Consider the following 16,082-nt stretch of genomic DNA (forward strand, 5'->3'; position numbering starts at 1 on the left):
TGTTCTCTCTCTCACCTTGTCATTCATTTATTCAAGAGGTCTGAAGTTAGGGCCAAAGGAGTACCAAGCGTCCTTGAAGAAAGGACTTGGTATATTTAAGACTATGTCATAATTGTTTGTAGAATGAGCCTCCTTGTCCTCTCTGCTTCTCCTCACCAGACTTCTCCAGTGTGAGTGACAGCTCTTCCCAAGTGGCTTCCCTCACTTCCTTTAGGAATCAGTTCTGTAACCTGCTGTTCTCCATCATTGCTTGACGTAGCGTTTCCTTCTCAGAGCACTCGCTGTTTCACAGTACAAGAGAATCTGTTTCTCTGTGACTTTCTTCTAGCTACTTCTCTCAGTAGATTTCAGACCTGTTCAGGTGGTCAGGTTGTTCAGAATGTTAAAGTCCTTTTTTGTTGTTGTTGTTCTGTATCCTCCCTTTTAGTAACCTTAGTATTGTCGTTAGTCTAAATCTTTCTATTATCTTTTTTTTTTAATTTTTTGAGACAGAGTCTTGCTCTGGCACCCAGGCTGGAGTGCAATGTTGTGACCTCAGCTCGCTGCAACCTCTGCCTGCTGGGTTCAAGCAATTCTCCTGCCTTAGCGTTGCAAGTAGTTGGGACTACAGGTGCGCGCCAGTATGCCCAGCTAATTTTTTATATTTTTAGTAGAAATGGGGTTTCACCGTGCTGGCCAGGCTGGTCTCAAACTCCTGACCTCGTGATCCACCCACCTCGGCCTCCCAAAGTGCTGGGATTACAGGCGTGAGCCACCGTGCCTGGCCTGTATTATCTTTTTTTCCCCAGTACAGATTAAATAAAGAAAAAGAATCTTAACTTAGTTATGTCTTTCTCTGTCTGTTTATCTCCTCTGTGTTCTGGTCTGAGGCATTCTAATTTCTCTTGTAGTTTGATACCCATCTCTACTTGCCTTCTTTTCTGAAGTAGTAGTACCCATTTTGTGTGTTTTCTGCCTACCACATGGTTTTAAGGTCTATACGTAAGCATCAACTTACATTCATACCTACATTTTTACTATTTTCTGTTGCTTTTTAAATAGTTTTTTCCAGGAATTTGGCAAGTAGTATCTACTAAATAGCTGACCTTGTGCAATCTTAGAGCTGACAGTTCTTCACCAGTCTATGCAGTGCCAAATGTGGTGCTCCAGGGAAGAGGGAAGGGTACCTGTGGTTTTGATCTTGCTGAGAGTGTGATCTAGAAGGTGCTCCTAAAATTAATAGGAAGGATGCTAGCTGTTTTCCTAATGTGTCAGGCACTGTTTAAGTTGACAGTGAATCTTTCTAAAGACGCTATGAGGTAGATTCTATTATTTGTTTTTTTGTTGTTGTTTTTTTTGTTTTTTTTTTTTTTTTTGAGACGGAGTCTTGCTCTGTCTCCCAGGCGGGAATGCAATGGCGCGATCTCGGCTCACTGCAAGCTCCGCCTCCCGGGTTCACGCCATTCTCCTGCCTCAGCCTCCCGAGTAGCTGGGACTACAGGTGCCCGCCAACACGTCCGGCTAATTTTTTGTATTTTTAGTAGAGATGGGGTTTCACTGTGTTAGCCAGGATGGTCTCGATCTCCTGACCTCGTGATCCGCCCGCCTCGGCCTCCCAAAGTGCTGGGATTACAGGCTTGAGCCACCGCGCCCGGCCGGTAGATTCTATTATAAATCCGAAATTTACAGATGGAGAAACAAAGGCACAGAGCTTCTCCCAGTTCGCATAACTAATTTGACAGTGCAGTTCTATCTTTGTGTATATTTGGAGCAACTGTGCTACACAGATGAAGTGTTTGATACCTGGAAGAGAAAAACTATTAGTTTGTTAAGTGGTACCTAATCCTCTTAAAGATATCTCAGTAAGATGATACTCAGGCCCTTTGGGTGTAGCTATGCCCTTACGAAAGAGCCTTAGCCAGACACAATGGCTTGCACATGCAATCCCAACGTTTTGGGAGACCAAGGGGGGGAGGATCACTCGAGGCCAAGAGTTTGGGACCAGCCTAGGCAACATAGTGAGACCCTGTCTCTAAAAAATTTTTAAATATAGCTGTGTGGTGGTGCGCAGCTGCAGTTCCAGCTACTTGGGAGGCTGAGGCAGGAGGATTGCCTGAGCCCAGGAGATGGAGGCTGTAGTGAGCTATGGTTGCACCATGGTACTCCAGCCTGGGCAACAGAGTGAGATTAAAAAATAAAAAACATTAGACCGGGTGCGGTGGCTCACGCCTGTAATCCCAGCACTTTGGGAGGCCGAGGCAGGCGGATCACGTCAGGAGTTCGAGACCAGCCTGGCAAACATGATGAAACCCTGTCTCTACTAAAAATACAAAGGTTAGCCGGGCGTGGTGGCATGTGCCTGTAACCCAGCTGCTCAGGAGACTGAGGCAGGAGAATCGCTTTAACCTGGGAGGCGGAGGTTGCGGTGAGCCGAGATTGCGCCACTGCACTCCAGCCCGGGTGACAGAGCGAGACTCCGTCTCAAAATAAATAAATAAATAAATAACAAACATTAAAAACTTAAAAAAATAAAAAATAAAAACCATATACAGGCAAAGGAATGGTCAGCTTGTCCACTTCCTAGGAGTTAGCTAACTTATGATCTTACAGAATAACTTTCTTTTGGGGCTTTTTCCTTTGGGTTAGAGTTTGAATTCCAGATTGATATCCTTTTCCCCACTAATTCAAAGTTTGACCTTTTTATTCTGAGATTTTTTTTTCTCCCATCCTTTTGTATAGCTGAAAATTCAGGTGGCCGCAAAGACTGTCTTTGAAGGCTTCACAGAGGGTGAGCTCACATTCCAGCCTACTTACAAGTATGATACGGGCTCTGACGACTGGGATACCAGGTAGGTCAGAGGTTGCTTCAAAGGGTTGAGCAAACGGAAACCCAGAAATTCTGGGAAGCACTTGCCCTTTTGGACCTAAGGAAGAATATATGCTTCCTGTGACATGGTTTTGCACTCTGATCGAACATTTTCTCTCAGTATCTGCTCATGAAGCAGCCTTCTTTCCCATGTATTAACTTTGTGACTGCCGTAGCCTTTGTTCCATAATAATTTTTAATACTGATTTACTTTTTAGCTGTGCCTAGAATGAGATGATTCTAACTAACTTAGCTGGTACTTGGACATTACACAGTAGTTAATGTTTTTGTTTGTTTGTTTGTTTTGAGATGGAGTCTTGCTCTGTCACCCAGGCTAGGGTACAATGGCTGGATCTTGGCCCACTGCAACCCCTGCCTCCCGAGTTCAAGCAATTCTCCTGCCTCATCCTCCCAAGTAGCTGGGATTACAGGCATGTGCCACCAGGCCCAGCTAATTTTGTAGAGACAGGGTTTCACCATGTTGGCCAAGCTGGTCTTGAACTCCTGACCTCAAGTGATCCGTCTGCCTCAGCCTCCCAAAGTAGTTAATATTTTTTATTAGTACTTACCATGTGCCATGTACTATTTGATGCACTTGTTATTTTCTCATTTAATCCTCAAGAACCTGTTGAAGTAGGTATGATTTATTAACCTCATTTTATGAGATTGGAAACTGAAGCATAGAAAAATTAAAGAGGCCCCCAAGCAGACAAGGGGTACAGGTAGGATTTGAACCCAGGCAGTGGGAATTCAGAGGCTGTTCTCTTAACTAGCATCTTTTTTTTTTTTTTTTTTGAGATGGAGTCTCGCTCTGTTGCCAGGCTGTAGTGCAGTGGCACAATCTCAGCTCACTGCAACCTCCGCCTCCCGGGTTCAAGCAATTCTCCTGCCTCAGCCTCCTGAGTAGCTGGGACTACAGGCACATACCACCACGCCCAGCTAATTTTTGTATTTTTAGTAGAGACAGGGTTTCACCATGTTGGCCAGGATGGTCTCAATCTCTTGACCTCATGACCTCCTGACCTCGTGATCCCCCTGCCTTGGCCTCCCAAAGTGCTGGGATTACAGGCGTGAGCCAACATGCCTGGCCTTAACCAGGATCTTTTAAAGACCATAGGCTGGGTGTGGTGGCTCACGCCTGTAATCCCAGCACTTTGGGAGGCCGAGGCAGGCAGATTGCCTAAGCTCAGGAGTTCAAGACCAGCCTGGGCAACATGGTGAAACTCCACCTCTACTAAAATACAAAAAATTAGCCAGCCGTGGCAGTGCGCACCTATAGTCCCAGCTATTCGGGAGGCTGAGGTAGGAGAATTGCTTGAACCTGGGAGGCGGAGGTTGCAGTGAGCCGAGATTGCGCCACTGCACTCCAGCCTGGGCAACAGAGCAAGACTCCATCTCTATAAAAATAAATAAATAAGTAAATAAAAATAAAAAATAAAGACCATACAGTGCTTACTGTCAGATTGGTTTTTTAATTCTCCCCTGATTCTCATAGGAGGATAAAGATGAGAGAATCAGTCTGAACTCTGTTTTGGCTTTGAGCTTTCATAGTTGTTTTGGATGATACCCACAGGATACATGTTATCCCTTGGTGGGCCCGAATTGCTCTTGCTGCCTCAGATGACTTAGCCACATGGACATGAAGGCCCTGATTCATCACTCCCCGCCTGAGCCAGGGCACTCGCCAGGCAGCGGGCACTGCTGTTTCTGTGAGTACTTCCAGTGTGGACTTTGCATTTCAGTGAGAAGTGCCGTGCTCCTGCCTGGTGTGACCGGATCCTCTGGAAAGGGAAGAACATCACTCAGCTGAGTTACCAGAGCCACATGGCCCTGAAGACCAGTGACCACAAGCCTGTCAGCTCAGTGTTTGACATCGGGGTAGGTGGCAGCTGGTACCTGTTGTAATCATTCTAGAGGGAATTGGCTTTCACAACCAAGACCATTTCTTGTCTTTCTGGTTTCTTCCTCTCCTTTTGAGTGGGAGGAAGCCCCTTTTAGGACAATTTAAAACAATTATTAACAACTTGCTTAATAATCGTTTTAGTATGCCTCTGCATTTTTCCTCATACATGGAAGTTCCCTTTTGCATTTTTGAACTGTCTCTTTGCAGACCTTTCTCTATGCATTTATAAATGGGTGTGTCAGTACTGTGTATACAACATTGAGGATATTTTTCCTTTTTTGTAAAAGAGATCATATTATACATTTTGCTCTGAGGACATCTTTTTTTCCCCGACTGAATATGTCTTAGGAGATCTTTCCATGACAGTGAAGGTAGAGCTTCCTTCTCATTATTTTTAAAGGTTGCAAAGTATTCCACAGTATGGATGAGCCATAACGTATGTATTGATGATCATAAAGTTATTTCCAGTTTTGCTATTATACACAGTGCTGTTGTGACCACCCTTCACATGTATCTTTGTGTATCAGTGTATGTCTATAGAATGAAATTATTAGAGATGAAATTAGCGGTTCAAATAAAAAATGTATTTTAAATTTATTAGATCTTGCTAAATTATCCTCGCAACAGTTTTACCACTTTATACTTCTACCAGCCATGTATGAGTTTATTTTCCCATACCCTTGTCAATATTGGGTTTTAGCAATCTTCAAAATTTTTGCCAACCCAATAAGCAGATATTTTATTATGTTAGATTACATTTCCCTGATTACCTATGAGATCGGCATCTTTTTCTTCCTTTCCTTTTTTTTTTTTTTTGTTGAGGTGGAGTCTCGCTCTGTCACCCAGGCTGGAGTGCAGTGGCGCAATTTCGGCTCAGTGCAACCTCCACCTCCCGGGTTCAAGCGATTCTCCTGCCTCAGCCTCCCAAATAGCTGGGATTACAGGCACATTGCACCACGTCTGGCTTTTTTTTTTTTTTTTTTGTATTTTTAGTAGAGATGGGGTTCAATCTCCTGACCTCGTGATCCACCTGACTCGGCCTCCCAAAGTGCTGTGGTTACAGGCATGAGCCACCGCTTCCGGCCTTTTTTTTTTCCAGACACTGTTTTGGTCTGTCACCCAGGCTGGAGTGCAGTGATGCAGTGGCACAGTCACAGCAAACTGCGGCCTCAATCTGCTGGGCTTAAGCAATCCTCCCACATACATCAGCATCCTGAGTAGGTAGGATTACAGGCATGCCTGTATGTGTGTGTCACCTTACCTGGCTAACTTTTTTTTTTTTTTGTGACGGAGTCTTGCTCTGTCGCCCAGGCTGGAGTGCAGTGGTGCCATCTTGGCTCACTGCAAGCTCCGTCTCCCAGGTTCACGCATTTTCCTGCCTCAGCCTCCCAAGTAGCTGGGACTACAGGTGCCCGCCACTACGCCCGGCTAATTTTTTTTTTTTTTTGTATTTTTAGTAGAGACGGGGTTTCACCGTGTTAGCCAGGATGGTCTGGATCTCCTGACCTCATGATCTGCCTGCTTCGGTGTCCCAAAGTGCTGGGATTACCGGCGTGAGCCACCGCGCTCGGCCCTTTTTTTGTTTGTTTTTTAAGAGACAGCATCTTGCTATCTTGCCCAGACTGGTCTCAAGTGACTCCTGGGCTCTGGCGATCCTTCTGCCTTGGCCACCCCAAGTGCTGGGATTACAGGCATGAGCCTTCTCATTTATTTATTATCTATTTGCGGTGGCTCTTTATTATCGTTAGAATGATTCACACCTGTAATCCCAGCACTTTGGGAGGCTGAGGTGGATGGATTGCTGATTGCTTAAGCTCAGGAGTTCAAGACCAGCCTGGACAACATGGCAAAACCCCCATCTCTACAAAAAATAAAAAAATTAGCTGGGCATGGTGGCTTGTGTTTGTGGTCCTAGCTTCTTGGGGGGCTGAGTTACGAGGATCACTTGAACCCAGAAGGCGGAGGTTGCAGTGAGCCAAGATCACTCTACTGCACTCCAGCCTGGGTGACAGCAAGACCTTGTTGCAAAAAAAAAAAAAGCTTGAGAAACACTGCTTTAAATCAAAGCCCTAGAAAAGGTTCTCACTGCTGGCCTGTTGGTGGCAGCAAGCAAAATCGAGCTAGGTACTGGGCAAGCATTTTTCTGCCCTGGGCCTAAGACCTGGCAGAACTAACTGCTAACCATGCTTTCACTTCCATGTATTTTTTCTGGTAATCAGGAAGCAGATGCCTGAACCACAAGCTTTGCCTCTGGCAGATCCTTCTAAGTCAATTGTTAATGGAGTTCATTAATTAATTGAATCTATAGCCGTTGTTTTCTGTGTTGCTATCAACTGCTATTTCCCAGTGCTCTGAACGCCCTCTATACTGAGAAAGAGGAAATGGGCAGAAGCCAAGGTACTCAGTTTCTGATGTTTCCCTTTCAGGTGAGGGTCGTAAATGACGAGCTTTACCGGAAGACTCTGGAGGAAATTGTTCGCTCCCTGGATAAGATGGAAAATGCCAACATTCCTTCTGTGTCCCTGTCCAAGCGAGAGGTAGGAAGGACATGTTAAGAATATTAGCATTGGGCTCAGGCCGGGTGCAGTGGCTCACGCCTGTAATCCCAGCAGTTTGGGAGGCCGAGGTGGGCAGATCACAAGGTCAGGAGATTGAGACCATCCTGGCTAACACGGTGAAACCCCGTCTCTACTAAAAATACAAAAAATTAGCCAGGTGTGGTGGCGGGTGCCTATAGTCCCAGCTACTTGGGAGGCTGAGGCAGGAGAATGACGTGAACCTGGGAGGTGGAGCTTGCAGTGAGCTGAGATTGCGCCACTGCACTCCAGCCTGGGCGACAGAGTGAGACTCCGTCTCAAAAAAAAAAAAAAAAAGAATATTAGTGTTGGGCTCTTCTATTCCTAGAGCTTAAATCTCCTCATCTATTGGAGCTCAGAGTTCTAGGAGGCACCTATAGCACTATTGGACTGTGGTCTTTCTTGATAGACTGCTTCTAGATAAAGTGAGGCTGATGGTGTTAGCTGAGAAGAGAGAGGTTGTTGGCTTAGACTATCATGTCCTGCTCTTCTAAGCCAGAATATGGTTCAAAATGTGTTTTGAATTTAGAATAACTATTATGTATTCTTGCAATGGATTTTTCTTCTTACTGTTACTTTGCTTTGAGATTAAATTGAGTTTGGATACCCATGAGTTAATGGGAGGGAAGATAGTATAGAAAAGGAATAGGTAATATAGGAAGTTGCATAAGGTCTGAAGGTTTTTCATGGAAGAGCCACATGGAAGATCATTCACACTTGACATTCTACAAAGTCAAATTGGGGTTTAAGGTGAAGGCGTTTTTTTGTTTGGTTTGTTTGTTTTAAACAGAGTCTCACTCTGTCACCCAGGCTGGAGTGCAATAGCTCGATCTCAGCTCACTGCAACCTCCTTCTCCTAGGTTCAAGCAATTCTCCTGTCTCTGCCTCCCAGGAGCTGGGATTACAGGCTGTGCCACCATGCCTGGCTAATTTTTGTATTTTTAGTAGAGCTGGGGTTTCGCCATGTTGGCCAGGCTGGTCTTGAACTCCTGAGCTCAAGTGATCTGCCCATCTCGGCCTCCCAAAGTGTTAGGATTATGGGCCTGAGCCACTGTGGCAGCCACAGATGGCATTTTTAATGCCCTAGATGTCCAGCTACTTGGAAGGATGGGCTTGATCTTCATGTTTAGAAGTGGAATTTGTGAAGGGTATTTTGTAAATGGTTTTTGGGTATAGAAGATATAAACTTTGACTTCTTCAGGAAGTAGACATATAAAAACAAACGGAATTTTTGGATATTGGGTTAAACACGGATAACTAGTCTTTAGTGGGAACTGTGGCCTTCCAGGTAGATACGTAAAGCAGAAACATTTAAAAGAGATGGTCCTTCATTTTCTTTCCATGGTAAGGACTGCCTAGTTGGGGTGGCTGGGCAGGTTGCCGAGGAAAGGGCACTGGTTTTCACTGGCCCCGGGCTTCTTCCCAGTTCTGTTTTCAGAATGTGAAGTACAGGCAATTGAAAATAGAATCCTTTACAATTCATAATGGACAAGTACCCTGTCATTTTGAATTCATCAACAAGCCTGATGAAGAGTCTTACTGTAAGCAGTGGCTGAATGCCAACCCCAGCAGAGGCTTCCTCCTGCCAGGTAAGGCCTCTGTTCCTAGCTTCCTGGTATCTGGTTTGGGGAATGCCTTACTCTATATTTGCTCATTTTCCTAAAATGAGCTTTTTGCTTGAGTGTTTTATTTTCTGCTTGAGGCTTTTTAAAAAGCCCTATAGATGAACCCATTCATAAATAAAATAGAAAATAGTGAGGAGCATGAGTTCAGTTTCAAAAGCATTCTCAGTCATTTATATGTTCCATAATTTCACAGAAAGAGAAAACATACGATTGCTGTAGAGCAGGTGCTGTTGTTAAAGGAACTATTTTACTATCTTGGTATAATCAACTCCCAATTATCTGCTCTTGATAATGGGGAAGTAATCCAGAAATTATATCTGGCTCTGGAATGTACCATCCACATTTTTCCCGACTTCTCCTTCGCACTCTGCGTGGTACTGTGTGATGGAACAATGAAGGGTGTTTTGTGGACAATTCACAGGCTGATAATTGCGTTACACTTCTACTGAATCAGGCATCTTCATCTTACCTGGCTCAGGGAAGGCTCTTTGATCCATGCCTTCTTATTCTGTTAGTATTTCTAGCTTGAGCTGTGCTCCTTAGTACTTGAATTTTATAGCATTTGTCTATTCAAATGTTTTTGTTTGTTGTTTTCATATTCCCAGTTGGACTATAAACTCTTTGTTCTTGTGTATCCTGCATGCCAAGCACATTTAGGTGCTTGTTGGTTGGCTGATACCTTTTCTTTCCTTTTCCTAACCCTTTATGCCTTACCCTTTTCCCTCCTACCTTCTTTCCCCTTTCCTTTTGGCCTCCCCCCGGCCAACATTATTCTTAAAATTTCTCTGCAGATTCTGACATTGAGATTAAATTGGAGCTCTTCGTAAATAAGACGACAGCTACAAAGCTCAACTCGGGTGAAGACAAAATTGAGGACATTCTGGTTCTGCACTTGGACAGGGGAAAGGATTACTTTTTGTCTGTGTCTGGGAACTACCTGCCCAGCTGTTTCGGGTCTCCCATTCATACACTGTGTTACATGAGAGAGCCAATCTTGGACCTACCACTTGAAACTATTAGTGAGCTGGTGAGTAATATGCCACAAAGAAACATCTAGAACTTTGTAGCAGCCAAGCCAGTCAAACAAGATATTCCTATTCCTACCTTCCTAGGGACTTAGAAATTCTTCAGCCTCCTAGAGCTTGCTTAGTGTATCAGCTGTATATTGCTGTGCTACAAACCATCCTGAAATTTTAGTAGTTTTTAACACCGAGTTATTGCTTCTCATGATTCTGTGGGTTTCCAATGTGGGTCTTTTGCTGGTCTCACCTAGCCCCATTTGTGTGGTTATAATCAGATGGCAGCTGTGATGGCCAGAGGTCTCCAGATGGCCTCTCTCACATGTCTTGGTGTTAGCTTTTCTCTGGGTTTCACTCACCACATGGACTCATCATTCAGAAGGCTAGCTCAGGCTTCTGTAGGTAGTGGCAAGAACATGAGAGAAGAACTGTAAGGCCTTTGGTAGCATAGGCTCCAAAATGCATACAAGGCCACTTCTGCCATGTTTTATTGGTAGAGCAAGTTGTGAAGCCAGACTAGATTCTATGAGTGGAGAAAGACTCCACTTCTTTTTTTTTTTTTTGAGACGGAGTTTCACTCTTGTTGCCCAGGCTGGAGTGCAATGACGTGATCTTGGCTCACCGTAACCTCTGCCTCCCGGGTTCAAGCGATTCTCCTGCCTCAGCCTCCCGAGTAGCTGGGACTACAGGCATGCGCCACCACGCCTGGCTAATATTTTGTGTGTTTTTAGTAGAGACGGTGTTTCTCCATGTTGGTCAGGCTGGTCTCGAACTCCCAACCTCAGGTGATCTGCCCATCTTGGCCTCTCAGAGTGCTGGGATTACAGGCATGAGGCACCGCGCCTGGCTTTTTTTTTTTTTTTTTTGAGATGGAGTCTCACTCTATTGTCCAGGCTGGAGTGCAGTGGCTCAATCTCAGCTCACTGCAACCTCCACCTCTTGAGTTCAAGTGATCCTCTTGCCTCTGCTACCCCAGTAGCTGGGACTACAGGCATGCACACCACCACACCCAGCTAATTTTTGCATTTTTTTTTTTTTTTTTTTGAGACGGAGTCTCACTCAGCCGCCCAGGTTGGAATGCAGTGGCACATCTTGACTCACTGCAACCACCATCTCTCGGGTTCAATCAATTCTCCCATCTCAGCCTCCCAAGTAGCTGAGATTACAGGCACCTGCCATCATGCCCAGCTAATTTTGGTATTTTAGTAGAGACAGGATTTTACCATGTTGGCCAGGCTGTTCTTGAACTCCTGACCTCAGGTGATCCGCCCGCCTCAGCCTCCCAAAGTGCTAGGATTACAGGCGTGAGCCACTGCATCCAGCCAATTTTTGTATTTTTAATAGAGAGGGAGTTTCACCATGTTGGCCGGGCTGGTCTTGAACTCCTGACCTCAAGTGATCTGCCCACCTCAGCTTTCCAAAGTTTTGGGATTGCAGGTGTGAGCCACCACACCTGGCCTTGTTTGTTTTGTTTTGTGAGTTGGAGTCTCACTCTGTCCACCAGGCTGGAGTGCAGTGGCACAATCGTGGCTTACTGCAACCTCTGCCTCCCGGGTTCAAACGATTCTCCTGCCTCAGCCTCCCCAGTAGCTGGGATTACAGGTGCCCGCCAACCATACCCGGCTAATTTTTGTATTTTCTGTAGAGACAGGGTTTTGCCATGTTGGCCAGGCTGGTCTCAAACTCCTGACCTCAGGTGATCCGCCCGCCCCGGCTTCCCAAAGTGTTGGGATCACAGGCATGAGCCACCGCGCCTGGCCTTTTTTTTTTTTTTTTTTTTTTTGAGACAGACTTACTCTGTCACCCAGGCTGGAGTGCAGTGGTGTGATCTCGGCTCACTGCAACCTCCGCCGTCCGGGTTGCAAGCGATTCTTGTGCCTCAGCCTCCCCAGTAGCTGGGACTACAAGTGCATGTCACCATGCCCAGCTAATTTTTTTATATTTTTAGTAGAGACGGGGTTTCGCCATGTTGGCCAGGCTGGTCTCAAACTCCTGACCTCAGCTGATCCACCCACCTCAGCCTCACCAAGTGTTGGGATTACAGGCGTGAGCCACCATGCCCTGCCTGACTCCACTTCTTGATAGGAAAGAAAAGCTGCAAAATGCTGTGGCCATGTTTTTCAGTATTTCACTTACAGTATGTGTCTTTGTTTGTTTGGGCTGCTATAACAGTATCCCATAGACTGGGTGGTTTATCAACAACAGAAATTTATTTCTCACAGTTCTGGAGACTGAGAAGTCTAAGATCAAGGCACTGCCAGATTTGGTATCTGGTGAGGGCCTACCTCCTGGTTCATAGAGGGCCATATTCTCACTGTGTTCTTACATGGCAGAAGAGGGGAGGGAGTCTCTGAGGTGTCTTGTTTAGGGCCACTAATCCCATTCATCAGGGCAGAGCCCTTATGACCTAACCATCTCCCAAAGGCCCTACCTCCTAGTACCATCACATGAGGGATTAGGTTTCAACGTATGTATTTGAGGGGGACATACACATTCAGTTTGTAGCAGTACATTAGAGAAACTCAGCCATGGGTTGGACACAGTGACTCATGATTGTAATCCTAGCACTCTGGGAGGTCAAGGCAGGAGAAATATTTTAGGCCAGGACTTTGAGACCAGCCTGCTCAATGTAATGAGACTCCATCTCTACAAAAAATTTAAGAAATGAGCTGGGTATGGGGGTGTGCACTTGTAGTCCTAGCTACTTGGGAAGCCAAGGCGGGAGGGAGCCTGGGAGTTCCAGTCTGCAGTACCTGAGCGATAGCTCAAGACACTGTCTCTAAAAAAGAAGACAAACTCAGCCATGAATTCTAAAATAATGAAAGTTCCATAGTCAATGATATTATTCTTTTTTTTTTTTTTTAAATCATCATCGGTAGGTTATCATCCTAAACTAAATTTGCTGCGATCTAAAAGGTTCCTATGGAGACAGTTCTAATACAAGGGAACTAATTTGGAGATCTATGGTAATATGTATGCTTTTTTTCCCAATGCATTTTTAAATTTAGGGAGTCTTGAACTCCCTGTTTTTCATCATGTAGATGAAAACAGGGGCCCAATCAAGGAGAGTGATTTGTCACAGATCATATGGTGAGTTAACAGTGGACCTGGAGGCTGGGTGCAGTGGCTCACGCCTGTAATCCCAGAACTTTGGGAGGCTGAAGCGGGTGGATCACGAGGTCAGGAGTTCGAGACCAGCCTGGCCAAGATGGTGAAACCCCCGTCTCTACTAAAAATAAAAAAATTAGCTGGGTGTGGTGGCGGGCGCCTGTATTCCCAGCTGCTCAGGAGGCTGAGGCAGGAGAATTGCTTGAACCCGGGAGGAGGAGGTTGCAGTGAGCCGAGATCACACCACTGCACTCCAGCCTGAGCGAAAGAGCAAGACTCCGTCTCAAATAAATAAGTTAATAAATAAATAAATTAAAACAGTGGACCTGGAGGCTTGGTATGGTGGCTTACGCGTGTAATCTCAGCCCTTTGGGAGGCTGAGATGGGTAAATCACTTGAGTCCAAGTGTTCAAGACCAGCCTGGGCAACATAGCGAGACCCCACTTCAAAATTAAAAAAAAAAAAGATCAATTAATTAAAAAAAAAATCGGGCCAGGCACGGTGGCTCATGCCTGTAATCCTAGCACTTTGGGAGGCCTAGGTGGGTGGATTGCTTGAGCTCAGGAGTTCGAGACCAGCCTGGGCAACATGGTGAAACCCCATCTCTACTAAAATACAAAAAATTAGCCAGGCGTGATGGCACACGCTGTAATCCCAGCTACTAGGGAGGCTGAGACAGAAGAATTGCTTGAACCTGGGAGGCGGAGGTTGCAGTGAGCTGAGATTGTGCCATTGCACTCCAGCCTGGGTGACAGAGTGAGACTCTGTCTCAAAAAAATAAAAATAAAATGGCCGGGCGCGGTGGCTTACGCTTGTAATCCCAGCACTTTGGGAGGCCGAGGCGGGTGGATCACGAGGTCAGGAGATTGAGACCACAGTGAAACCCCGTCTCTACTAAAAATACAAAAAATTAGCCGGGCGTGGTGGCAGGCGCCTGTAGTCCCAGCTACTCGGGAGGCTGAGGCAGGAGAATGGCGTGAACCTGGGAGGCGAAGCTTGCAGTGAGCCGAGACTGCGCCACTGCACTCCAGCCTGGGTGACAGAGTGAGACTCTATCTCAAAAAAATAAAAATAAAAAAATAAATAAAAGAAAATCAAAACAGTGGACCTGGGCCTTGAATTCAGATTTTTAGACTCCCAAGTCTGTGCTGTTTCCTCACCAGACCACATCTTCTCTCTGGTTCTAATGGTGAAATGCTATAGGAATGATTTTTTTCCTAAAAAGATGGTGCATATTTCCCCTGAATCATTGAAACTGCTTGTCATAACCCTCTCCTGATTCTCAAAAATTACCTTTTGTTCCTTGATCGTACCACCTGATTTCATTTCTGTCTGTGGAATGCGTGGTTGGGGCAGTGGAATGTTTTCCTTTTTCCGTGGGTTTGCCGTCCCCATGCCATGCATTTTCCTGGAGCCAGCCTGGCAGAAGTTCTGTCATGATCTTGATTGCTTTCCAGACTCTGATGCCAATACGGATTGGAGATGATGGGAGCCAGTTGGAGAGCCCCATGGAAATCCCCAAAGAGCTCTGGATGATGGTTGATTACCTGTACCGAAATGCTGCCCAGCAGGTAGGTTGTGTTTAAGCATTCAGACCTGATTGAGGCCAGGCTGCCTTGAGGACCATCAGCCCCAAGAACTTTTTGCATAAGGAACCTGTGGAGAACTGTTCTTCACCCAGGGAGGGGAGGAAGGATAGATAGTATGCCATGTTTCATGCTCCTGGGAGACCCTGCGATTTTTTTTTTTTTTTTTTTTTTTTTTGAGACAGAGTCTTACTCTGTTGCCCAGGCTGGAGTGCAATGGTGCGATCTCGGCTTACTGTAACTTCCGCCTCCTGGGTTCAAGTGATTCTCCCGCCTCAGTCTCCCAACTAGCTGGGATTACAGGCATCCGCCATCATGCCTGGCTAATTTTTGTATTTTTGTAGAGATAGGGTTTCACCACGTTGGCCAGGCTGGTCTTGCAACTCCTGACCTCAGGTGATCCACCCGCCTTGGCCTCCCAAAGTGCTGGGATGACAGGCGTGAGCCACCGGGCCCTGCCAGAGGCCCTGCTATTACATGTAGTACCTGATTACCCCCAAGGGAAGCAGTGTTGCATAGGAGGGCCATCCCAGCACAGCACAGCATGTTCCTTCCCATGGCCTCTGGGGTCCCCCAGCCAGAAAGCTGCCTGGAGGCCTCTCAGGATGTCATCGCTTTCCTTCAGGAACTCTCACCAGCTTCTGGGAATGGGTGGGGCCAACTTGTTCATAAACAAAGCAGAGGCAGGGGACCAGATGCAACCCCTGGGCCACAAATTTGGAGGCCTAATTTCTAGAGTGACTAGGGCAGCCTTCACTAATCAGATTGGTTAGTTTCACTGACCTGTTTATATAGGTTTCAGGGAGACCTATACAAACTACAAGCCCACTTTACCACTTCAGAGCAACATCCTTTTTTTTAAAAATATACATTCTTATGATATTCCATTTTCACTTTTTTCCCCCTCACATTTATTGAAAGTTGCAGTGTACCAAGCACTATTTAAGTGTTTTTTACAGCATTGCCTCTAGTTTTCACAGTAGTTCTCAGATGAGGAAACAGATGCCTGGAAAGGTGAATAACTTGGTTAAGATCCCAAAGCTGATAAATGAGCAGAGGTGGAATTTGAATACAGTGAATCTGGCTAGAGAAGTCATATTCTTCAGTGCTATACTATTCTACCTTCTCTGTAGCCCTCCTTTCAAATGGAACTTTTGAGTAATACATATAATATTGTTATTATTAATACAGTTATATGGTGTTAAGTCATTTTGTAAAACAAATGAACATAAAGTATCCTGAGACTAATGGAAATAGCTTTGCTGCCATAATCTGTTTTTATTGAGATGGAGTCTCGCTTTGTCACCAAGCTGGGGTGCAGTTCACCGTCTTGGCTCACTGCAACCTCCACCTCCCGGGCTCTAGCAATTCTCCTGCCTCAGCCTCCAGTGTAGCTGAGATTACAGGCATGTATCACCAA

At 45.6% G+C, this 16,082-nt stretch overlaps 1 protein-coding gene across 8 annotated transcripts in view; it reads left to right on the plus strand.

Moving 5' to 3' along the window:
- Positions 1-16,082, plus strand: part of INPP5B (inositol polyphosphate-5-phosphatase B) — a 93,035-nt gene that overhangs the window by 70,527 nt on the left and 6,426 nt on the right. For all 8 annotated transcript variants that reach the window (XM_055255245.2, XM_055255246.2, XM_063627896.1 and 5 more), the window contains 6 exons: positions 2,719-2,828; positions 4,588-4,723; positions 7,175-7,285; positions 8,751-8,913; positions 9,741-9,976; positions 14,534-14,647. In XM_055255245.2, the coding sequence (XP_055111220.1) occupies positions 2,719-2,828; positions 4,588-4,723; positions 7,175-7,285; positions 8,751-8,913; positions 9,741-9,976; positions 14,534-14,647 (870 nt within the window). The remainder of the gene's footprint in view (positions 1-2,718; positions 2,829-4,587; positions 4,724-7,174; positions 7,286-8,750; positions 8,914-9,740; positions 9,977-14,533; positions 14,648-16,082) is intronic.

This window comes from Symphalangus syndactylus, chromosome 12 (assembly GCF_028878055.3).
Source record: "Symphalangus syndactylus isolate Jambi chromosome 12, NHGRI_mSymSyn1-v2.1_pri, whole genome shotgun sequence".
In the NCBI taxonomy this organism is placed as follows: Eukaryota; Metazoa; Chordata; class Mammalia; order Primates; family Hylobatidae; genus Symphalangus; species Symphalangus syndactylus.